This window comes from Sphaeramia orbicularis, chromosome 13, assembly GCF_902148855.1.
Source record: "Sphaeramia orbicularis chromosome 13, fSphaOr1.1, whole genome shotgun sequence".
NCBI lineage: Eukaryota > Metazoa > Chordata > Actinopteri > Kurtiformes > Apogonidae > Sphaeramia > Sphaeramia orbicularis.
In genome coordinates, this window is record NC_043969.1 from 47,449,088 (window position 1) to 47,474,498 (window position 25,411).

General features: G+C 35.2%; 1 protein-coding gene across 2 annotated transcripts in view; it reads left to right on the forward strand.

Annotated features, from left to right (window-relative positions):
* The first annotated feature begins 1,511 nt into the window (after positions 1 to 1,511).
* Positions 1,512 to 25,411, forward strand: part of LOC115431489 (cdc42 effector protein 2) — a 24,484-nt gene continuing 584 nt past the window's right edge. The window contains exons 1-2 of one of the 2 annotated variants that reach the window (XM_030151877.1): positions 1,512 to 1,662; positions 22,646 to 25,411. The exon at positions 22,646 to 25,411 is cut by the window's right edge and continues 584 nt beyond it. In XM_030151877.1, the coding sequence (XP_030007737.1) occupies positions 22,996 to 23,862 (867 nt within the window). In that variant the 5' untranslated portion in view covers positions 1,512 to 1,662; positions 22,646 to 22,995 and the 3' untranslated portion in view covers positions 23,863 to 25,411. The remainder of the gene's footprint in view (positions 1,663 to 22,645) is intronic. The other variant, XM_030151878.1, reaches the window with a different exon arrangement.

The following is a 25,411-nucleotide window of genomic DNA, read 5'->3' on the forward strand; positions in this document are numbered from 1 at the left end:
CCGTTTACATACATTCTTTTTATGTTCATGTGTTTATTGTTTATTTTTCTTTTTTAAAACATACAACAGAATAAAAATAAATAAATACAAACAAGCTGGGAGTTGAAAAAAATATATGCATACATATATACATACACACACAAGTGTACACACATAATATACATATACTGTGTATGTGTGGTATGTGTATGATATACATTTATCATACACATAATTTACAATATATTTGAAAGGGCTTATAATTGTTGATGTTTATGTTTTTTGGGATCTGTCTTTTTTTTTACTGTAGCACCCTGAAATCCACTGAATGAAAAGTGCATTATAAATAAAAATTATTATTATTATTATTACAATTGTGTTATTGTAAATTATTATTTGTCTTATTGTAAAAATATACAGAAAAAAAGTGCCTTAACAAAGCAAAGGAAGGGGATTTAATTTATTTATTAGTTTGTAAAAAGCAGTGGGAGTCTTTAAGTTGTACTTCTTCCCACTCCTTTTCGAGCACAGAAAAATTTTGTTTGACCATGTTCTGTGTTATCTGATGATTCTATGTGCTCAAAATAAAACTTAACTAACTAACTAACTAACTAACTAACATTTTCATCATCATCATCATCATAATTTTTATTATTATTATTATTATTATTATTATTATTATTATTATTATTATTATTACTACACTGGGTTACAAAAAAATGTTTTTTGCAAGTTGTCTAGGTTTTTTCAACTGAATTAGGACCATTTTGCACCGCTGAATCCAAAAATGACATCTGTTTTTCTCAGTCAGGTCAGGTTTTTTTGCTAATTTGTTTTTGAAAAATGTGATCTTCTCACAAAATATAATAATTAATACCAAAATAAGATTGGTAAGCACACTTTATGAAACTTGTGACTTGATTCCTGTTAGGTACAATGGTGTATTCACCGCAGATGTAGCAGGATACGTCAGGCTTATTTTTGCAAGATCTTCTAGTCGAAGCCATTTCATTCACCTGTAATATTAAAAAAAACCATGAATCATAAATTGGCAAAAGTAAAATCTTCAGAATTCGTTTATTGCAAGAAATATGAAAGAATTTTGTATCATATGATGTGAAAATGCCCATAAATGTAAGCAAAAATGTTAAAAAGCCAATATGTAGCATAGTTCAGAAAGTTGACCTGATTGAGCAAAATGAATTTGATTTTTGGATTCAGCACACCAAAATGATCCTAAATCAGCTCAAAAAACTTCAACAATAAATTTGTTGTTGACCAGTGTTATTATATACATATTCATACATTCCATATATATGATGTACAATATACTTTATGTAGTATACAATATAATATCATACAATGGGAGCTGGATAGAAATAAAGTCCTTTTTAGTTTCCATACATTGTTGAACTATTGAAAACCTAAACTGTCCGTCCTCATGCTTTTATTGTGAAATCCCGCTCCGGATGCGCTCTTCCCTCTTTGCGCCTCTTTGACTGCGCTCTTTCCGCTGAAGGCGCACATCCTCCTCCTCCTCTGTTCACTTTCTCCGTGCGTCGCCCTCCGAGCGGCTGGACCTACCGTCCTAAGAGGTTTACCTGCCCACGGCCACGGATTTACCGGTCCACGAGGGTGAATCCGAACCCACGGACGTGACGCGAGCCCGTGTCCGCTCTGACGGTGAGTTTTTACCGGCTGTCGGTGGGACCTGGGGTCGGTTCGGGGCTGTGTTTTACCTGCTCTATAGACCCGTGGTTTTCTATTATGTCCCAGAATAAAGCGGTTTGTGATCCGGTTCAGTTGTTCACGCCAGTCCCGGTGTGCGCTCCGGGATGCGCCACTCCCTCTGGAGAAGCGCGTAATGTGCGCAATTTGGCACAACCACAGATTAGCGCAGAGGAAAACCTGAGAATACCCGCTATTTGCACTTTACTGAGTGAACTGGAGATGAATGTCATCTACATGTGCAGAGTTTTTACTGTTGGACAAAAACAAAACAAAACAAAAACCAGCACAATTAAACCTTTAATAGATCAATATATGTCAAATAAAAGCATCAGTTTGCTCTATTTTTAATAGAAATGTAAGAACTTGAGTGAAACCACATGGATTTTTGCGGATTTAAACTCGTATTTATGCTCAGAAAATGACAAACATTAGCTAAAACGGTGCAATATTTCACAGATCTAAAGCTGGAACATTAAAATTCATAACCACTGCATTTTTATTGGCAAGGCAGATTTATTTGTATAGCACAATTCATACACAGGGCAATTCACAGTGCTTTACAGAAATGGAAAAGAGACAGGTTAAAAACACACAATTACAATTAAAACATAATCAATAAAACATAAATAATCAATTAAAACAAAGTAAAAGAGAAGAGTGCAGGTAGAACCCTTTCAGTTGTTATAGGCACATTTGTTATTATTCTGATTTTTTCATGAATTTCTTTGTTGTTACTCGTCCTTTAGCTTTAAGAATACAAAAATAAAATGCATATTACAGTGTATAAGAATAAAGCTTTATGTTGCGTAACAATGGTGACAGAAATTGCCAAAAACTGAAAAAAAAAAAAAAAGTCCAATTTTTTTCCAATCAGATGATGTAAAAATACACCTTTGGAGCCACTTTATGTCATCATATTTTATCATAGAAACATGGTTGGAACTTTAAATAAATCACACACTTTTATACTTTTTTGGGTTCAGTTACTATCATTATATCCAACTCTGTGTTCATTAAATCATAGTTTATGTTGCATCTTTTTTCTGACTTTGCTCTGAATGTTCAGCTTCAGAGGATGATGAGGTTCTTTGAAATATTCTAAACTCTTCTCTCCAACCTGCTGTTAGCTGCTGAGACCATTTACAGTCCGTTCATCATATTCACCACAAACGTAGCTGCATTCGTCCTCTTCCAGACCATGTATCGACCAAAACCGTGTGATTTACAGAATCTGAACTATGAGCCTCAAAGTGACAGGAGTTCCATCCAACTGACCATTAAACCCAGTCATAAATCAGATGTTTTTGCTCGAAACCAGAAAAACTCACTTTTTACATCGATCTCTTACACTAAACCTACTACTGTTTGTTGATATTTGGAACTTCCTGTGTGTGTGGCGCCTCTTTTCCTCCTCATCTTGTCATTTCCCATCCCTACTGTGAGCTTTTGTTGTACATGACTACTTCAGTGACTCGTCATGGGTTTGGAAATAGTGGAAAACCTCTTAAATCCAGACTATGAGGCAGGTTCAGGGTCATCTTTGGTGTCGACATAAGGCTGTTTTTAAAGGGGAGTGATGGTAAGAATGATAGTGTTTTAACTGTGGTGACTCATGCTGGTGTTTACTGCTACCTGTGGAGCTCAAACCAACCCTTCGCCAAGCGCTGTAGGTCAAAGGTCAGGGCGTCTGGCGTGGGTTCAGTGGCTCGGTGCTCCCTGGAGCGGAACCAGGTTTAATTTTAGAACAGATTCCAGCCAGTGCAGCGAGAAGAAGCAGAAATATGTGTGAACTCCCAGGATGGATGCAGGTGGATGTGTGCAGGACGGTGTGTTTGTGTTCGGAAGTAACTGTTATTGATTAGGAGAAGAGTCTGATCGATTAGTTCCACTGGTCTGATGGAGCTCAGAGGCTGGAGTTACATAACAATAGCCACCGGACGAAGAGGAGGAAGAGGAGGAGGAGGAGATAGGCAGAGGGTTAACTTCAGTTCAGTTCGAACTTTTTTTGCTTGTTCTTTGTTTTTTGTTACAGCGTCATGAGCTGCGTCTGTTTTCAGTTTAACTCTGTAAAGTCTGAACCATTAAGTCATTGACAGAAAATTCCAGTTCTTTGAAACTGGATCCTTTATTGGTCCTTCTGAACAACCCTTTTTTTTTTTTTTTTCAAATATCAATTTCCATGTATGAGTTTCCATTTTGTATCATATTTGATACATTGGGTCTCAATGCTCAAATATTATTATTTTTGAACAAACAAAAACATAATATAACGCAAACATGTCTAACAAATTGGTAATTCCTTTGCAAGATTGTCAAAGTTCTGCCTCCTTCCTCGTTAAAGGTGGGGTAGATGTTTTCCTGGAGCATTTTTATTTTTTACTATATTGCTTAAAATCCCCTTCACACCCCGATTACAACCACTTAATTAAATGCTCTAACATAAAATTTTCAAAATGTAGTCACCTGTGGAACGGACAGGACTGAAAAAACACCATCCAATCATTTTCACCGGCCCATCGAAATGATTGAACGGTGATATGTCTATCAAACTCAACTGCCATTTGTCCCTCCCCCGCGCACCCCTCTTCGTGCATGAATCGTGCGTTCTCAGAGGTTTGGAGCACTGGTACAGGAAACGAAGCCAGAGCTAGAGCTTGGCTATATTAGTTATATTAGGATGGAAAGTTCACCGGCAAACTGTGTAGTCACGAACATAAATCACTAGGGAATGTAACGTTAGTCAGATAGGTAGGAATTGTTGCTGTGCAGCGCTCGTGAACCCTCGGGAACAAGCATTGTGCGTGCCAGTACTCTGGAGGCGTGGCTTCGGGGGGGCGTCTGAAGAAAGGGGTTTGGACTTTTGAATTGTGTATTTTCTAAATGTAGCTGCTCCAACCATTTTTCTAAGATCTCCTACCCCACCTTTAATGACAGTCTCGTAGTGTCACTGGAAAGGCCTCTGGTGAATGAATTCTTCTCCCTGATGGATTATCTGTGTATTACATGTATCTAATAGTAAACATCAGGTTTTTCAAGACAAAAAATATCTACACTGATCATGTAGAGGGCTTCAAAACTCATGTATCAAATATGATACGTTTGGCGTTAGAGGATTAATGTGGTAAATCTGAATGTGAATCTGAATACTTTATTAATCTCAGGGAAAATTATTGTGTGTTACAGTTGTTCCATTCAAGTACAATAAAAAGGAGCAGGAAAGAAATTATCAAGATAAAAAAAAGAAAACACACACACACACACATACATATATATGTGTGTGTGTGTGTTTTCTTTATATGTATATATATATATATATATGTATATATATATATATATATATATATATATATATATATATATCAAATACACATGTGAAAACACTATTAAACACAAGTAGAACAGCAATTTGTGCAATATGTAATAGACAATATATAATGAATATGATAAATAAGTGTGAGAAAAGGCTGACTCACATGGTTTCAGTGACTCAGAGGAAAGAACCCTGATACTTCAGTAAACGTTCACAGTTTATCAGATTTTCAACACTTAAGGAACTTAGTCACTGTTATGTGAGTATAACAGCAGAGTTGGCATCAGTAGAGTTTATTTACCGCAGTAGAACAGAATGAAGAATAAAAGGCAAGGACATTAAGGTGAACTCAGCCTCTCACCATATTAACCCTTTAGGCGCCTGAGTTTTTATATATACACAGGGTGGGGAAGCAAAATTTACAATGAACATTTAGTTGTTTTTTCTCAGCAGGCACTACGTCAATTGTTTTGAAACCAAACATATATTGATGTCATAATCATACCTAACACTATTATCCATACCTTTTCACAAACTTTTGCCCATATGAGTAATCAGGAAAGCAAACGTCAAAGAGTGTGTGATTTGCTGAATGCACTCGTCACACCAAAAGAGATTTCAAAAATAGTTGGAGTGTCCATAAAGACTGTTTCTAATGGAAAGAAGAGAATGACTATGAGCAAAACTATTACGAGAAAGTCTGGAAGTGGAGGAAGCAACAAAAAACGTACCAAAGCTTTTATTAAAGCTCTCAAATCCAAAATCCTAAAGGATCCAACCAAATCCATGAGAAAAATGGCAATTGAACTTGAGCTAGACAACAAGACCGTTAGAAAAGCAGTAAAATATGATTTGAAGATTTAAATTCTCATGATTTTCAATAAACTAATTGGTCATACACTGTCTTTCAATCCCTGCCTCAAAATATTGTAAATTTTGCTTCCCCACCCTGTGTATATATATATATATATATATATATATATATATATATATATATATATATATATATATATATATATATATATATATTCATTCAATTTTGATATCTAGATTTAAGTAGTAAATATTTATTAAGTTCTTCAAATCTTTTCTGTTGATTTCATGTTTGTTTTGTGTCCTGTTGTGTCTTGTTTCATGGTTTTTACAGCTTTGACATTGTTTTCTTCATGTTACATCAATTTTGTTTCATCCTTTTTTTTTTTACAACTTTGTCTTTTACGCTATTTTGAAATTGTCATGTTTTTGTTTTTTTTTTTCCGTTTCACATCTTGTTGTGTCTTTTTTTTTGGGTTGTGTGATACATGTTTTTCACAATTTTCTGACTTTAATGCCACCTTTTTTGTTTTATACAACTTTCGCATCTTGTTTAATGTTTTTACATCATTTTCATTGTGTTATGTTCTTTTCCGCCACTTTTAATGTCTTTTTAAGGTTTTTGTTTGTTTGTACGAGTTTTATAGTTTTTATCCTATGCCACTGTTTTCATCTTTTTACATTTTTTACATCTTTTTTGGCCATTTTTCATCTTTTGCATATGTCTTCTATATTGTTTTCTTAGTGTGTCTTATCATTTATCTTGTTACATTATTTTAAGATTGTTGCATCTTTCACATCTTATTTCTTCTTTTTCACCTCTTTTACATCATCTTTCATCATCTTGTTACTTTGTTTCAGTTTTGGTCTTTTACACCATGTTTGTCTTGTGACATCTTCCACATCTTGTCATGTCTTTTTTTGATCATTTTCATTCACTGTCTTATTAGGTCTGTTATATTCACATATTTTGTCCATTTAGGTTAAAATCAGTGTTAATGTTGTGAAGACACACCAAGTGCATTACAATATAAGGAGTACAGATATTAGTGTTAAAATATAGGGAATAAAAATAAAAGTAATTAAAGAGTAATAAACACAGAGGTAAAGTTCAGATATCTGTGAACTGTTGACGTAATCACAGTTTACCGGTGGAACATCAGTGTAAAAACAGCCAAATCAAGCATCAGCTTTACTTTTATGGTAAAAACAAACGGATTAACAGACGAGTAGAAGGCTTGTGGTGGACGGACTCCTGCTGTGCACCAACGCATGACCTGAGGCCGAGCAGAAGCGACAGTAACATCACACCAGTGACAGGAGCAGCGCCGTGGTGCGTTCAGGCGTCCTGGAAGATGACAGGGTGGTGGTTCAGTCCTGGTTTAGTGGAGACGGAGGCAGCAAATGGAGCCTGAGAGCAGAAACAGATGTCAGGTCAGCCTCCTCCTCCTCCTCCTCTGATTACATCATCAGCACTGGCCCAAATACTGGCTTCCAGGAAAGGTGATCCACCAGGAAAAGTGTCCAAACTGTTTCCAAACCATGAGCTAAACTGACGGTGTGTGTACTTGAACATGAGCGAAAATATGAGCTCATTATTTACAAAAACTCTGGAAAAAACACACCGACTGAGAATGTTCATGACAAACAGTTTGGAAAGTTAGTTACAGTCATTTTTACTCATGTTGAAATAAATACTCGTCAGTTTCTTAGACATGCTAATTAAGTGTCAGTTACCTCAGTTTTAAAATGAAGTATTATTGATGATTCTGCTACAGGGAAATGTCTGTTTCTGTGTTTACAGTGTTATAAGCTCTACTTAAATATACCTTGTCATTTATATTACGGATTATCTTGTCCACTTTTGTTGATTTTTAAAAATTATTTTGTTCATTTTGTTCCTTTGATTATTACCTCCGCCAAGGAGGTTATGTTTTTGCCAGGGTTTGTTTGTTTGTTTGTCTGTCTGTTTGTCTGTCCGTTAGTGTGCAACATAACTCAAAAAGTTATGGACAGATTTGGATGAAATTTTCAGGGTTTGTTGGAAATGGGATAAGGAAGAAATGATTAAATTTTGGTGGTGATCGGGGGTGGGGGGGCCCACGGGGGGGGGGGGGGGGGGCGCAGACTAGAAAATTTCATCCAAATCTGTCCATAACTTTTTGAGTTATGTTGCACACTAACGGACAGACAAACAGACAGACAGACAAACAAACAAACAAACAAACCCTGGCAAAAACATAACCTCCTTGGCGTGGGGGGGCCCACGGGGGGGGCCACTGATCAGCCTTGGTGGAGGTCTGCGCTCTCTGAGTGCTTCTAGTTTCATTCAGTTTTGTTCATTTTGTTAATTGTTTTGATGATTTTTTTTGTTCTTTTTTTGATATTTTCTTCATTTTTGTCCATTTTTGTAGGTTATTTTGTCCATTTTATGTTAGTTTTGGGGGTTTTTTTTGGTCAATTTTAATAATTTTGTTCGTTATTTTGTTCAGTTCTGTTCATTATTTTGTCCATTGTTGTTATTTTTGATCATTTTGGTTAATGTTGAGGCTTATTTTCTTCCTTTTTTCATTCAGTTTTTTAATTTAGTTCTTTTGTTTATGAAAGCACTAATATAATATAATATAAGTACAGAATCACAGATTTCTTTATTGTCATTTGTCGGCACAGTGTACATACAGCACAGAGTACATCAAACGAGATTTCGATCGATGATTAGGGACATCGGGCCGCCGCAACTGGTGCGCCACCGCTGAACCCTTTTCTTCAAAATTTGCAGTGAAGAACACAAGATAATGCAAAGCACCAATATGAGACATCGTACAGTTTTCACACAGTACACGTGGACACATGCTGGAATTTTTTCATGGATTTGAAAGGAATTTGGGGGATAGGGTGAAAAAACAAAAACAGGGTTGACAGCAGACGAGATTTGGGGTTGGGGCAAAGGAGAAATGTATGTGTGTCGTGTGTTTGTCTTTGGAATGTGTGTGCAAGATAAGAGACAACAATATAATATAATATAATATAATGTAATATAAGATAATATAAGATAAAATATGATAATACAATTTTATTTAAGCCCCATGAGTCTTGAATAAATACACATTCTTTTGTCTGTTTAACAAATACAGGAAAAAAAAAAATATTTTGCACTTTGTCTATTTTACACTTTTGATTTTTCTTTGTAGTGTACTGAGTGCAGGGGTGTCAAACTCATTTTAGCTCAGGGGCCACATTCACCCCAATATGATCTCAAGTGGGCCAGACCAGTAAAATAATACCAGTAAAAAAAGTAAAATTACATTATGATAATCTTTATATCTACATCATTTCCTTAAAAATCTGAATAATGTCAACAACTTGAAATGTCTTAAGAAAAACAAGTGCAGTTTTAACAATATTCTGCATCAGTTTATCCTTTACACATGTGCATTACAACTTACATTACAATTACAAATACACATAATACTGATAAAATTGCATTTACTTTTCTCTAGACATTTCATCTTGTTCATATTTCTTCAGGTTATTCACATTTTTTGTAAAAAGATAGTTTGTTAATGTAAACATTTTCATGTAATTTTACTTTTTTTTTTTTTTTTTTTTTTTTTTTTACACTAAAACAAAGATAAAATCTGCAGTTGTCATTATTTATAGGTTATTATGACAGTATTTTTCTGGTCTGACCCAACTGAGATCTAATTGGTTTATATGTGTATGTAATATGATTTTTACACTATTGATTGTTAATATCTTTAGGGTCATTTTTGTATTTCACAAATTCATCCTACGGGCTGGATCGGACCCTTTGGCCCCTGGGCCGCATGTTTGACACCTGTGATTTAGTGTATTTATTTATGCTCTTATACTGTGAATTCATGTCTTTAATTCAGAATCAGAATAGCCTTTATTGTCATTTGACAGTACAGTAGTACATCAAACAAAATTATGATCAGTGATTAGGGATGATTAGACATTGTTTTAATAACGTGGTCTATGCTGGTTGATTGTTGAAGCTGTAATACCGTTGACGGCCACTAGAAGTTGAAGTTGTATTTGGTATTTTTGTTTATGGCTCAAGCTGATGAATGAAATGAACTTGAAATATGAAAAAAAGTTAAAAACCAACTATGAAAATCATTTTAACATTATTGCGGTGTTGTGCAGATTTCATCCTTTTGGTGGTTAGAGGGTCTGTATGGGCGGGACACCAGAGGGTTAAAGTTCTGGTTCTGGTTCTTTATTTTGTTGTCGTTTTGTCATTTTCCAGTATTTTGTCGTTTCTCCTCATGGTCTAATGTCTGAGGTTGTATCTGTGGGTTTCTTCGTCCTGGACCAGTATCCCGTCGGGTTTTCCTCTCATTTGTCACTGTCTGAGTTTCATCCTGATTCACCCTGAGTGGGAGACGGGAGTGTCTTTGTGTTCTGGTGATTCTTCATTTCTTAAGTATCTTGAGTAATTTCATCTCAAACGTCCAACCCACTCACTCCACTCAGAGGAGATTAGAGTCCACTGTGTTTCTTCACTCCAGACAAACACTATAAAACCAGTATTTACATCAGAACTGCCATGGTATTAAAGTGAAAACGTTCTGATTCAACTTCATGTGTCATTAAACATGAGGGTCTATGTCCAGAACATAGAGGAACATAGAGGTTCTTACCTGATAGTTCAACCTGATAGTTCAACTACTTTCAGTTCAATTATTTCAGAGGAAAATAAATAAGATATGGAACACTGTGATCTAATAAAAGGTTCAGATCTGCTCCTTATTTAGTTTTGTCAGTTTAGTGCTGATTTGGTCCTTTTTTTTTTTTTTTTCCCCATTATTTTGTTCAGGTTTTGCTCTTTTTATTTGGCTGTTTGTTTAATTTTTGATCTTTTCAGTTCATTTTATTGGTTATTTTGTTCATTTCTGTTGATTTTGTTTATTGTTTTGTTCATTTTTTGTGTGTTATTTTGTTGTATTTACCTAATTTCTTTTGGTTATTATTTTAAATTTTAATTTGGGGGGGGGGGGTTTTTGTTAATTTTGTTAATTATTTTGTTCAGTTTTGCTGATTATCTTGTGCAGTTTTTTTTTTGTTTTTTTTTTTTTTTTTTAGAATTATTTGTTCATTTTGTTCCTTTGGTTGGTTATTTTGTTCAGTTATGTTCATTTTATTAATTATTTTGACCAGTTTTTGTTCTTTTTGTTCATTTTTGTGTAATATTTTTTCTTTTTAGTCCAATTTTATAGATTATTGGCTATTTTATATTAATTTTTTTGGGAGGAGGTTTGTCAGTTTTTGTTTATTTTGTTGAGTTTTGTTAATTTCGTTCATTATTTTGTCCATGGTTTGTTCTTTTTGATGATTTTAGTTCATGTTGAGGTTTAATCATCAGGTCTGATGAAATACTGCAGACTGTAAAACATCTCCGACCACAACAAAGTCAACACACATTAAACCAGTTCAGACCTGAACCACTTCAGACGGGCGGAGACCCTCGACTGGTTTCTCTTTTACTTTGGCGGTGTGTGTCTCATGACTTCCTCAGAAGGACAATGAGGTGTGGGAGGATGATTTATCGTAATAGTTCCTCTAAATACAGAAATATGAGTCATTAATCCCAGTCTGGTCCAACTGTGAAGATTAAAACTGTAATGATTACACTATTAGTTGCAACTTTGTCATTTTTTAGTGTCATTTGACATTTATTAAGTCCAGTTTTAGTTGGGTGAGGCTTTTCATGTGTGAGGATTTGTTCTGTTTTCTTGTAGAAATGTAGAATGTTTTTAAGTTTAGGATTATTGGATGAATTAAACCAGATGAGGCTGATATTAAACAGGAAAAGCAACAGGGAATTCACCACTTTTGACTTTATTAGAGACCAGAAAAACTGAATATTAAAGGACAGGGTTTACTTAAATGTGAAATGCAGCTGCAAAATGGACAATCCATCCTTGAAATGTATAGAAATTTAGTGTTTTATGTAGGAATTTAGGGCAGGTTGAAGGATGGGGTAAGGGGGCGGGAGATTATAAATTAAACTTCATCCTGCTCCTTTTCGAATGTTGGACTTTCTTTTATATAATCCTTTTGTTATTTGGTTTTAATGCAAATTCAAAACAAATAAATAAACCAAACAAACAATATCTAAGTAAAATATTAAATAACATGAATGAATTTATTAACTTTCATGTAGCCAGGGAAAAAAACTTTTTGTAATTAAAAATGTCTTTTATAAGAGTGCTGTGGCCGAGACAGCAGCAGCAGCAGAAGTTACAGAAAATAGAAATTACATCCACACATCCACACTAAAAAACATATATAAAGCACTGTATTAATAAAATACATGTAAAAAACCATCAATGACTTTAAAAGGTACTGAATGAATATAACAATGTCAAACTAAAAACCTGATTCAGTCAATTAGAAAAACATCTACATCCAGATTTATCCTTTTTCCATTCATTTAAAATGACTTTGAATGTATTTAAAGAGACATTTTTAGCTCCTTCTGCAGGTTCAGTTAATCAATACATTAATCTGTCACTAAACATCACAATAACCATCAAAAATCCAGCTGATTATTGGTTTTTATTTTCATTTTTAGAGCTAATACTTTAGTGTCAGTTTTTTCCAGTTAAGAGGCCTGGTATTTACCTTCTGCTACTATCAGAGCAAAGTTGTGCCAGTACGCTGCTTCCGTAAATATCCTGTCTCCAATAACCACCATTTGTATCATGTTCTGACATTTTAATCAAATCATTATTTATCAAAGCAACATGCACATTCTTCGACAGTGGAAATCTAATTATGAAGGAGGAATAAGTTGCAGCGTACGTGAAATACCAAAAATGATAACAGAGTAAAAGCAGCTGGAATGTGTGTGTGAGCAGAAAGTACCTGCCTGTTTGTTTCAATAATGTTAATTTATCTTTATTGTCTCCACTGAAATCTCGCTCCATCGTGTCAGGTGGTGATACAAAGTCAGAAATGCTCATTTCTTCTAATCTGCCCCTCTTCAGATCCATTTATTTGATTTAATTTCTCTGCTTAATTTATTCAGTTCTCCTCCATAAATGTCATTGTCTGTACTGTGTCCAATGGTTCAATAAATCAATCATTAAGGAATATGACTAGGGCTGTGTATTGGCAAGAATCTGGCGACACGATACAAATCACAATACTAGGATTACAGTACGATATATCACAATATATCGTGATACTGTTAAAAAGGCAATTTTGTTTGTTTCTTTTTTGTTAAATGATTATTTCTTTGAAGAATCGAATTACACCAGAAATCTGCACAAATATTAAACACATTTTTATTTGATCACAACAGGATCTAACGCTATATGACAGAATGTTCCTGTGTTCAAACTGAAATTATATTTTACAGACATTACAGTTTAAGATCCTGTTCAAATGTTCATATTCTATTAGTTCAGAACTAACATCCCAACAAAGGAAGTAACATTATTTAATAAAAGAGTGCGAAATAATAATAAATAAAATATAAACAAAAAAGAAAAACAAAAATGAACATCCACAATATCTGCATTTGAATAAATACCTAAAAATATTGATACAGTACTTTTAAATATCGATACAGTATTGTGAAATGAAATATCGCGATATATTGCAGAACTAATATTTCCTTACACCGATATTTCCTTACGTATGACATGATTTTTTCATGAAGAATATAAACAATGTTTAGCTTTTATTCTTACAGACCCTATCGAAAGAGAAATTCAGGTTCTCAGGAACATCACTGCTTATCAATTAATCGTTACTCAATCGATAAGGTCAACCAACTAATAATTAATGGTTTAATAGATAATTTGCATCCCTAGTTTAGAATAGTCTTTATTGTCGATGTTATAAGAACAATGAAAAGCAAAAGCAACAGATTTTTAAAGGGCTCATATTTCTCTAAACCCACTTTTCTTAGTCTGTGGTTCATTTCTTTGTGTATTTGGACCCTAATAGTTCAGACAGTTTGAATCTGAACCCTCCAGCTGCTGCAAAACTATCTTTATATTAATTCTGGCAAAAATTTTGTGGATTTCTACAACTTGTTTTAATTCCTGCTTAATTTGTTATGCTTTATAACTAGTTACGTCACGACATTTGGCACATATACGGTCCAGACTTCAGACGAATATTTCTGCGAGTGCGACATAATTGTTTGTCAGCAGCAGCGGTTGTAGTCCATACTGAAAATATGCCCAAACTTCGAGCCGATTACCTAAAATGTTCAGTTGTTTGTAGTATTAACAAACACAAGTGGCTGAACGGGACAGAAAGCACAGTCAACAGCCTGGAGGGGGCGGGGCCTGAAGTGGCTCATGTGCACTTAAAGGGCCAGCGCTCCAAACCGCCTTTCTGGTGTCATTACTCAGAAATAGGGTTGAAGACGGACCTGTGGAGTTGAATGAATGAAGAATTCAAACCCAAGCAGAGCATTTACAGTTTATGGAGACCACTGGGAAATGTTGGAAAATGAAGAATTCCATTTAAAAAAACCAAAAATATCACTCTTTTAAAGTGCAAAAAGAAAGACTGTATTTAAAAGTATCACACAAAAATTATGCTGAAAATATGTACTGAAAAATATTGACAAGATAAAAAAAACTAGAATATACAAAAGGCCAACACTGCACCACAGATAGAAGAAACATTTACAATATGTAAAGGATATATGCTTATTTATTTATAGTGAAAACTGATGATGAAGTTGTTGTATTGTACAGTTTATTGTTCTGGAAACATCATGGTGTAAACCCACAAATGCAAATTATTTAGAGACTTAACTTGTAAAGTTGTGCAATTCCTTTTCATCACATCCTGCATTACATTAAATAAGTGTCTTAATTGGAAACAGCATAATTCAATGAATTTAGATGAAAAAGATGAAACCGTGGCGCTTTTTGAGAACTGATTTTCATCTTTAACAGCAGAAAAGTGTCTGTTTCTGCATGATTCAGTAGAAATAGAGCGATTTATTGACTTTCATTTGAGAACAGAAGCAGAAGAGGAGTTGAGTTCTGACAGACTGTTGTTTGGTCTGTAAATATAAACCACTGGTTCTGCACTAATGCAAACTCAGCGCTGGTGATGATAGGTTGAATTCCTCCAGTTTTATGCCGGACGTTGCAGAGCTGCTGCTGCTGGAGTCGTCTTCTCCCTGAGGTGATGATGTGCGTTCTGTTCACATGTGTTATCTGATCACAGGCTGTTGAGCTGATTATGACGCTGTGATGTAACGGCCCCTCCCTCCTCCAGCGAAACTCCTCCCGGGACAGATACTCATATATTCAAACCTCCAATCCTTCCACGTGGAGTTTTATTCACATATTAACAGTAACACCACAGTCCAGTAAAGTCAGTTTGGTTTCAAGCATCAAACTAGTCACTGAATTTACACCAGACTTCATAAAGGCCAGGGTTTCCAAAACCCCTCTGGAATTATTTATTTGCTTATTGTTTACATGCAGATTATGGCTGCAACTAATCAATACTTTCACTTTCACCTTTTCTTAATTAATCAGGTAATTGTTTAGTTAATAAATTGTCAGAAATCATCAAAAAGTTATGATGAAGATGATGCCAAATGTCTGGTTTGGTCCAAAGTCCACAGATTATTTTAACTACTTATACCAACTTCACAAAACCTCATATTTTCAAGTTAAATAAGAATGAACTTCTGAATTTCTGATATTAAATAAGACATAATGAGCATGAAATTAACCAAATGTAAAAGAAAAGAAGGGCCAAAATGATCAACAAATAAACTAAATATAAACTGAAATGAACAAGCCAATAAAATAAATAGAAATTAGTAAAATCATCAACTAAATGAACAAATGCTGCCAATAGAATAGAATAGAATAGAATAGAATAGAATAGAATAGAATGCCTTTATTGTCATTATACATATGTACAACTAAATTAAATGAGACAACTCTCTTGTGGTGCGTAGTGCAAAACAGTTTAAAAGAAAAAAGTGTAAATATATGTACAGAATAAAAACAAGTATAATCAACAAAAAGTAAAAAAAAAAAAAAAAAAAATGCACACATTTTAACAAAAAAATTATAGAAATGATCAAAAAACATGTAAATAAAATGAACAAAATAATCAACAAAAGAAACAAAATCAAACAAACAATAGGGAGAATTTAGCAAAATAATCAACAAAATGAACAAACATTGACAAAATTAAAAGTAAAACAAGAAGTAAAAATAAAATGTGCAAAATTTATCAAAATTAGTAAATATCAAAATTATTTCACAATCAAAAAAGTCAACAAAATATTCGACAAATGGGCAAAAATGAACAAAACATTAGTAAAGTAAGTGTAAATATACTAAATAATCAAGTAAATGTAGTAGATGTATTTGTTGTATCACATGGGTCCAGTTTGTCGTCACTCATCTGTTCTGTTTTTGTGTCTCAGTCTCAGTTTAGGTTTTAATATCATGTAACTCTTTGTGACTGTAAATGACGTGTAGAACCTGATCTGATGAAAACGTGTCCCTGAAGGCGTCTGATGTCATGTTCTGGATAAAACCACCTTATGTTTCCCTGAGGACTCGGTGACGGTTTGTGTCATCAGTTTATGAAGAACTCGGTGGAATGTGAGTCAGGACGTCGGTTGTGGATCAGACTCGGACTTCAGTCATTTTAGTAAAACATCAGAACCTTCAGGACTCAGATTCAGATCCTGTATTTACTGCAAAAACAGCTCGACTGGGAGGAAATATTCACAAATAAAAACAAACTAGAATCCACCAGACAGGTCAGTGCATTATACTCTCATTTAACTAAATTAAATGTAATGTTGAATAATGTAATGTAGTGTTAAATATAGACGAATATAGACTAAAAGTATACAAATGAACAATTTAGGTCAGTTTTAAAACACATTAACTGATGCTAATAAGAGAAGATTCAGAAGGGCTCCAAACTATTATTTTAACTTGTTGATGGTTCAGTTTAGCTCAATATTAGCTGAAATATCTGATCAGACTTTAATTGAAGCTACATTTATTGCTACTGTAAAATATGCTAGATGAGATTATTCTTATTTTTAGAAAATAATACATAATTTCACCAAACAAGGTGATTTACTGTGTTTTTTCAGTACAGAGGAACGCTTTGAGGTGCTTTACATTAAGTATTAGAAACACTGACAACAACATTTATTTTTATTTTATCTCATTTATTATTATTATTATAATTATTATAATTACTATTATTATTATTATTATTATTATTATTATTATTATTACTGTTATTGTTTTTGTTGTTATTTTAGGCTACAGCATGAAATGAACACAAATAAAACAAAATCAGAGACTTTAGACTTGTTTATGTTTTGGTACATCTCATTTCTCATCACATTTTTTGTCATTTCTTGTCTTGTTGCATCTTTTATGAATCATTTAACATGTTTTGCCTAATATCACTCAAAAAATCTGACTTGAAACTTTTTTAAAAAGTATGATTTGATTGTTATTGTGATGATTACTTTCAATTATTAATGTGAAAATTTTTGTTTTGTCTACATTGCCCATCTTTAGGTGTATAATTATAATATATAATAATAGCAAGTTTATAAGGTAAAGTTGTTGTAAAAAGACTTCAATATGATATAATATTAACCCTTTCATGCTTAGGTCACTCCAGTGGACAGTTCTTCTCCAGCTGTTCTCTTCTATATTCATGGGTTTTGTTGTTTTAGTTCCATATCAGCCAACACAGTGAACACTTACGCACCATCCCATACCCTGACATTTATAGCATTACTGTAACTTTACTGTTCTTGATAAACCTGATCTGCACTAACATGTTTGAGTGTAAATCAGTTGTTATTTGTTAGACAAGAAGGTTTTTTTTTTTTTTGCATATTATCTCCATGAAGTGAGTAATTACTAGCATTAGAATATGTTAAAATGTGAGAAGACATCAGATTAGCAGCATTAAACATGTTTTAATTTCATTGTTTTCATATCATTGTCTGATATTGGGTTTCAAACATGTTTCTTTTCTTCAAAAATTAAATGCATGGATGTTTTTGTAACTCCATAGAAAAAAAACACTTGATCATATTGTTTCTTTTCATGCCTTAGGAGGAATAAAAACACCGAAGAAAAAAATCTTGACTAAGGTTCTCACAATTCATGCATAAAAGGGTTAATAATAATATTAGGACAAAATGCAAACTGTAAAATGGAATTTAACTTTTCAGGACTTGCAACTCTTTTTGTGGCCACTTCTGTATTTAACCTTTCATAAACGTTTTATTTTACATTTATTCTAATATTATCTTTTGCATTTTGCATTTTTCAGTGTAGATCTTGTATTTTCCTATATTTAATTCACTGATCATGTAGATGTTCATAAAAGCTTAGAGTAAATTCAAAGGTCATTATATCAAAAACAGAGAAAACTCAGGTGAGTCCATCCACTGTCATTGATCCAACTCCATGGGTTTTACTGGTGAATCAATGTTGTAGAAGATGACAGTGTTTTGTACGGTAACTACGGAGCCTCTGAATGTCCAAATGGGTCACATCTGATGACCATGAAATGATGAAGAACTGTATTTAACATCAGCTATTTACATGGATTGATAGAATTAGTGGATGAACAGGTGTTAAACATGTTAGATCAGTAGATGGTTTCAGTTACTGGTGGATGTTGGGTTTTTAAGGGTTAAATTTCAGCGTTAAACAGCAGTGGTTGGATGTCGGAGTTTTGGAATCCACATGTAAAGTGTTGTTTGTTCACGTTTTTCTCGTAGCTCCGTGTGAACGTTCACACCAGTATTTCAGATGCCAACGTGACATGAAGAACAGGACGGTTCTGCTCATGTTTTAAGGATTTTAATGTTTTTTAATCTATGTTTTAGGGGAAAATAAACCAAATATTTAGCTGAAATATTAATGTTAAGTTAGGTTTGAAGTGTTTACATTATTGTAGGTTCATGTATTAGAGTTCGATTGACTGAATACTTTAATAATGATAGAAATAATAGGACTGTTTGATAAAATATTATTATTATTATTGTGATAATAATGATATTTATCACAGAATAATGTTTGTTTTGCGGATTTATTTTGTTCTATCTCATTTTGTCGTTTTTGTTGCATCATATTGTGTCTTTTTCTTAGTTTTTATCCTTTTGCCTCTTTTAGTTTTGACTTATTTTGTCTTATTTTGTTATTTTTGTTGCATCTTGTTATGTTTATGTCATTTTTCTCTTGTCACATCTTTTACTTTTCTTTCATCTCATCATGTCTTGTTTTGTTGTTTTCATCTTATGTTTTATTGCAACTTTTAGTTTTTTTTCTCATTTTGGTGGGTTTTTTTGCATCATGTTGTCTTTGTCTTAGTTTTCATCCTTTTGCGTCTTGTTTTGTTGTTTTCATCTTGGGTTTGGTGCAACTTTTAGTTAGTTTCACTTCTCTAACTTTTAGTTTTGCCTTATTTCATTGTTTTTGTTGCATCATATTGTGCCTTTTTCTGAGTTCTCATCCTTTTGCATCTTTTAGTTTTGACTTATTTTGTTTCATTTTGTTATTTTTGTTACACATTTCTCATTTTTCTTGTGTTGTCTTTTTTGAGCACATCTTTCTTTTACTTTTGTTTTGTCTCATGTCTTGTTTTGTTGTTTTCATCTTATATGTTGTTGGAAGTTTTAGTTTTTTTCTCGTTTTGGTGTGGGTTTTTTTTTCATCATATTGTGTCTTTTTCTTAGTTTTCATCCTTTTGCATCTTGTTTTGTTGTTTTCATCGTGTGTTTGGTGCAACTTTTTGTTAAACTTTTGTAACTTTTAGTTTTGTCTTATTTCATTGTTTGCATCTTATTATATCCTTTTCTTAGTTTCCATCCTTTTCCATCCTGACTTGTTTTCATCTTGTTTTGTTTTGTGTTTTAATTTAGTCTTGGTGCCTTTTTTCTTCTTTCTCATCTTAAAAAATACAAATTAAACATCTGAATGGAAACACCTATTAATTTTCCTGCATCTTTTAACCTTTACTCTGTTATAAACTCATATCTAAATGTGGTTTTTACTGGTTAAAAAAGGGAAATGATATTAAATGAATCAATTTTATACAAAGTTGAGGATTCACGGTTGTTTTTCCACCTTATTAATGCGTTAAATCTGTTGAAGGCCGACCCTTTTGAACTGTGTTATCGGCGTTTTATTTGTACAGTTGTGATCGTTCACATGTTAGTCCGCTCGTCGGTAAATACTGAGAGGTTTTGTGAATCTTGGGTCATACGGTCAACAGATAAACATCCTAACACTGTGATTATTTCTGCTAAGTTTAGAGCTGTTTTCTCCTTTGAAACAATGAGGAGCATTTATGAGGACACAGCATCGATCACACCCTCAATCACAAGATCTGACACTTATATAACACAACTTTATTTACTACCTCAGTTCTGTTTATAGTGGCTGTAAACTGGAGCTCTAGCCTCGAGTGCAAACACTTCAACAACTTGAAAACTGGATTTACAGTTTCATTCAGGGGTGTCAAACATGTGGCCCGCGGGCCAAAAGCGGCCCATCAAAGGTTCCGATCTGGGCCACGGGAGGAATTTGCTGAGTGGAAAAATTACACTTAAGATATTAACAGTAAAGGATGTCGAACAGGTAAAATAACAAGTAAAATAATATAATAACATGTAAATAATGACAACGACAAATTTTCTTCTTGGTTCAATGTGAAAAAATAACATTACACTATGAAAATATTTCCATCTTTCATCAATAAAATGTGAAAAACCTGAACAAATATGAACAGCATGAAATGTCTAAAGAAAATTATGCTTTTATGCTTTTAATTATATTCTGCTTGTTATTAAATGTTTTGTGTATTTGTAGATCCACTGTGATCTGTAAGTTGTGTTAATAATAAGCTGAGACGTAATATTGTAGAAATTGTTCAAAATTTTAACAATATTATGCCTGCTTATTAATGTTTGTGTAACACTGTGTGTAATGTACATGTATAAATTATAAGTTGAGGCATAATATTGTTAAAATTGCATTTATTTTTCTAATGAAATTTCAGTTTTTTCAAGTTATTCACATGTTTTTTGTGAAAGAATAATTTGTAAATGTAAATATTTTCATGATGTAACGTGTTTATCGCACTTAAACAAGGAGAAAAATTTATTTATAGGTTATTATGTTGTTATTTTACTGGTCTGGTCCACTTGAGATCAGATTGGGCTGAATGTGGAACTGGTTTAATTACATAACAAAATCTGTCAAAGTCTTTAAAAGTAAAACACCCTGCCCTTCGTTACGTGAAAAACTCGAACACAGATGGGTGTTTTAGGACGGCGGTGGAATCCCAACATCACAGAGCCCTTCAGGCATGACCCGACATCCCATAATTCACAGGATTTGTGACTGATAACAGGCCACTGCTTGAGAAAGAGGACGCAGAGGTGCAGAGGGCGAACGCTCCCAAAACCAACAATTTCCATCAGCTGTGTGTTTCCAAAGATGAGGAATGCACGACAACAGCTCGTGTCCTGAGTCCCAGTGAAAACGTCCTGAACGGCCTCAGATCCTCCAGCCACACACTCATTTTCATGTCATTTGGGGGAAGCAGACCCTTCTTTGTAAACACTGGGGATTCTTGGAGTGTTTTCATCATTCGTCCTCTGGCGTTTTGAAGGGACGGTTGTAAATCTCCCACCGCCCTCATTCCTCTCCCCTCCCTTCCCTTCGCCTTCGTCCTGATAACGGCCTCTGTTTTCATGGGTTTGAACTCTCTGATCATCTGTTTGTCTTCTGTTCTTTTCACTCATTTTCTTTGTCTTTTTTTTAGTATCATTTGACATTCATAAAGTCTTGTTTTAGTTGGCTGAAACTTTTCTAATATGAGGATTTGGTCTGTTTTCTTGTTATAATTTGAATATTTTTAGGATTATTGGTTGAATTAAACTAGATAAGGCCGATATTAAACCGGAAAAAGCAACTGGGAATTCACTTTTGACTTTATTGGAGACCAGGAAAACTGAATATCTGTGTCAAAATATTAAATAACGTTGAATTGAATATTAACCTTTATTTAACCAGGAAAAACAGACAACAGCAGCAGAAGTTACAGAAAATAGAAGTTACAGCCCTTCATCCACCCTAAAAACACATAATAAAACTCAGTTCTAAAACCGTACATAAAACATTAAACTAATACCGTACTCAGCTCCTGCCTCGTCCTGAAAACTGCTTCTGGTTTCATGGGTTTGAACTCTCTGATCATTTGTTTGTCTTCTGTTCTTTTCACAGATTTTCTTTTCTTTCTTTTTTTTTTTTGTCATTTGACATTTATAGAGTCTTGTTTTAGTTGGCTGAAACTTTTCTAATATGAGGATTTGGTCTGTTTTATTGTTGTAAGTTGAATATTTTTAGAATTATTGGTTGAATTAAACCAGATGAGACCGATATTAAACTGGAAAAAGCAACTGGGAATTCACTTTTGACTTTATTAGAGACCAGGAAACCTGAATATCTGTCAAAATATGAAATAACATTGAACTGAATTCATTAACCTTTATTTAACCAGGAAAAACGGACAACAGCAGCAGAAGTTACAGAAAATAGCAGTTACAGCCATTCATCCACCCTAAAAACACATAAAACACATAATAAAAGTCAGTTCTAAAACCGTACATAAAATATTAAACTAATACCGTACTCAGCTCCTGCCTCATCCTTAAAACTGCCTCTGGTTTCATGGGTTTGAACTGTTCTCTGATCATCTGTTTGTCTTCTGTTCTTTTCACAGATCAGCAGCAGATCAAAATACCTTCATCTTGTTGCTCCTCCGGGGGATAAAGCCGAGGTTTTGTGTGGATCTGGTGTTTCTGTACAAGAGGGAAACAGAAGGAGCAGGTCTGAGGTCAAGGCCCCCCCCCCCCCCCCAACCCCCCCAGAGTCACATGTCAGTGTGAGGCACAACCCCCGAGGTTGCTATCGCTACACAGTCCGACCTAAATACTTGGATCCTCAGTTGGAGGAGCTACAGGCTGCGCTTCACTCCTCAGGACATCACTGTGTGTTTGCTTTGTGGAGTTTTCAGAGACGCCGTCGTCCCCACAGAGACAGAGACCAGGAAACGTCCCCTTCCAGAGCACCATGCCGGCAAAGACGCCCATGTACCTAAAAACTACAACACCCAAGAAAGGGAAGAAACTGAGGCTTCGGGACGTCCTGTCAGGAGACATGATCAGCCCGCCTCTGGGCGACGTCCGCCACAGCGCCCACGTGGGACCTGAGGGCGAGGGCGACATGTTTGGAGACGTGGGCTTCCTTCAGGGGAAGATGGACATGCTGCCGACGCTGAGTCGAGCGCAGAACGGGCGCTCGCACAGCGTGGACCGACACCAGGACGAGGGCTTCGGCGCCAAACCGGACCCACATGACTACTCGTACAACGGCTTCCACTACCAGCACAGCGCCGCGGGGCTGCTGAAGACCACCATCTCCATGCCCGTGTTCATCGCTCACGAACAGGCCCCGCCCAAACCGCCACGCCTCCACCTGGGCGACCCCTCCCCCCCCTCACAAAACGCAGAGTCGGGCCACAGGCAGGCTCCGAGCGGCGGTCAAGACCCGAGTGTGACGCTGTATGAGAACAGCGTGGTGGGACACTTCGCCTCCGAGCCCTGCCGGAACATCTCCCTGTCCCCCACCATCCGCAAACTTGTCCCCTCCTCCGGGTCCTTCTCCGAGGTCTCCTCTGATGACTCCTTATCGGAGACCTGCGGGCCCCTGGACGTTCGCCGGGGCCTCAGTCTGGACTCGGACGCCGGTCTGAGTAACGAGGACCTGAGGAGCGAACGCAGCGAGTCCCCGTGCACCCCCTTCCTCACGGCGCCGTCCAGTGTGTCCCGATCTGACTCTATGGCCGGGTTAGACCTGGACCTGGGGCCGTCGATCCTGGACGACGTCCTGGGCATCATGGACCGCTACAAGACCGTGGACGACCGCTGTGAGCTGTGAGCGTGGACGTACGATGAGCTGTACATACGGGGTTTATACCCGGTTTAAAGGGTCAACGTGTGTTTACGTGATCTTTGTGTTTGAGTCTGTTTAGTCGTTTTGCCTCCGTTTCTGAATTAACATCATCATCTATTTGAGGTTAAGTTTCTGTCCACCACTATGCTGGCATTTTGGAGACAGAAGTGACCATATTTGGAGAAAAGGGCGGAGATAGAGGATTGTGAGTGTGACGTGTGAGCTAATGCTAAACTGCCACTCACTGAGGTCAAAGAGCTGTAAACTACATAAAATATTCATGTCATACAGTCATTTGAGGGTCTTGTTAGTGTAATTTAATCCATACAACTACAGACGAGTTTTTTGTCAGGAAAAAATATGATTTATTCAATAAACAGAAGCTGCGACAGGTGAATTTGCTGAATTTAAGCCTAAATTCCAGACATCAGTCGTCTATTCAGCCTAAAATATTATGAACAGAAGAATATTTTACTGAATGACCTCAACACTTATTAGAGAATCGAAATAAAATGAATGAGACCAGAATGACTGCCTAAAAAATGGAACATTTAGAGAGAAATTCACTGGAAGTTTATGGTTTCCACTGTTTACTGGAGCAGCCTCTAGTGGCTGTCGGTGGTATTACACTTAAAGATGCTGAGGCTTCTATCTTATTGTTACGGGAAAATGTTTTGATGTATCACAGCTAATACTGAGGCAGATTTAATTAATAACACGCTAAAACATAAAATTCCAGCAGGGGAACAAACATAAGTTGCTTATATTTTTGTATTATTTCTAGTTTTAAGGCCCATTATGGGGTGTTTTTTTGTAACTTCCTGATCTGTCATATGATTTCTCCAGGCTCCGCCTCTTTTGAACATCAGGGGTTGATCATTGCAATGGGAGAGATGAACATGATATACAGATTATGGTCAGTTATTTCACCCTATAATCAAAAAATAAAATATTAGACCCATATTTGCAAGATTACTGAAAAGTCTGACCATAAAATGACATTTTTCAGACTGAAAATTCAGAAGAAAACTGACTTTGTTTGATCCCTGGCAGGATCAAGCAACACAAATCTAACCTAAAAGGAGGTAAAAACAAGAAAATAAAATGAATAACAGTATGATTTTGAGTGCACTTGAACAGCAAGTAACAGAAACAAGCATGATGGATAAGATTAAAACCAGAACAAGAAAATTACAAACGAAACAAGAAACAAAGAACAGGATCTGTTTTCTGACTTTAAAAAATAGGTGGATTTGTGTGTTTATTTGAATCAAATCCTTCGAGTTAGGAGTAAAACACATGATTCTGTTGTCATATTAATCTACTTGCATCCACCCACTGTAAATAAACAGCATTTTTAAGCTGATGAGGGAGTCGATAACATCAACAAACATGTTCCGATCCAACACAAACTTCACGTAAACACATGAATATTACACATTGAACCTTTAACACATCCTCCCAAACAGAGACTAAAGGAGGACGACGGACTGAGCTGAGGAGGGTGGAGGACATGTGACGCTAACAAAAGACT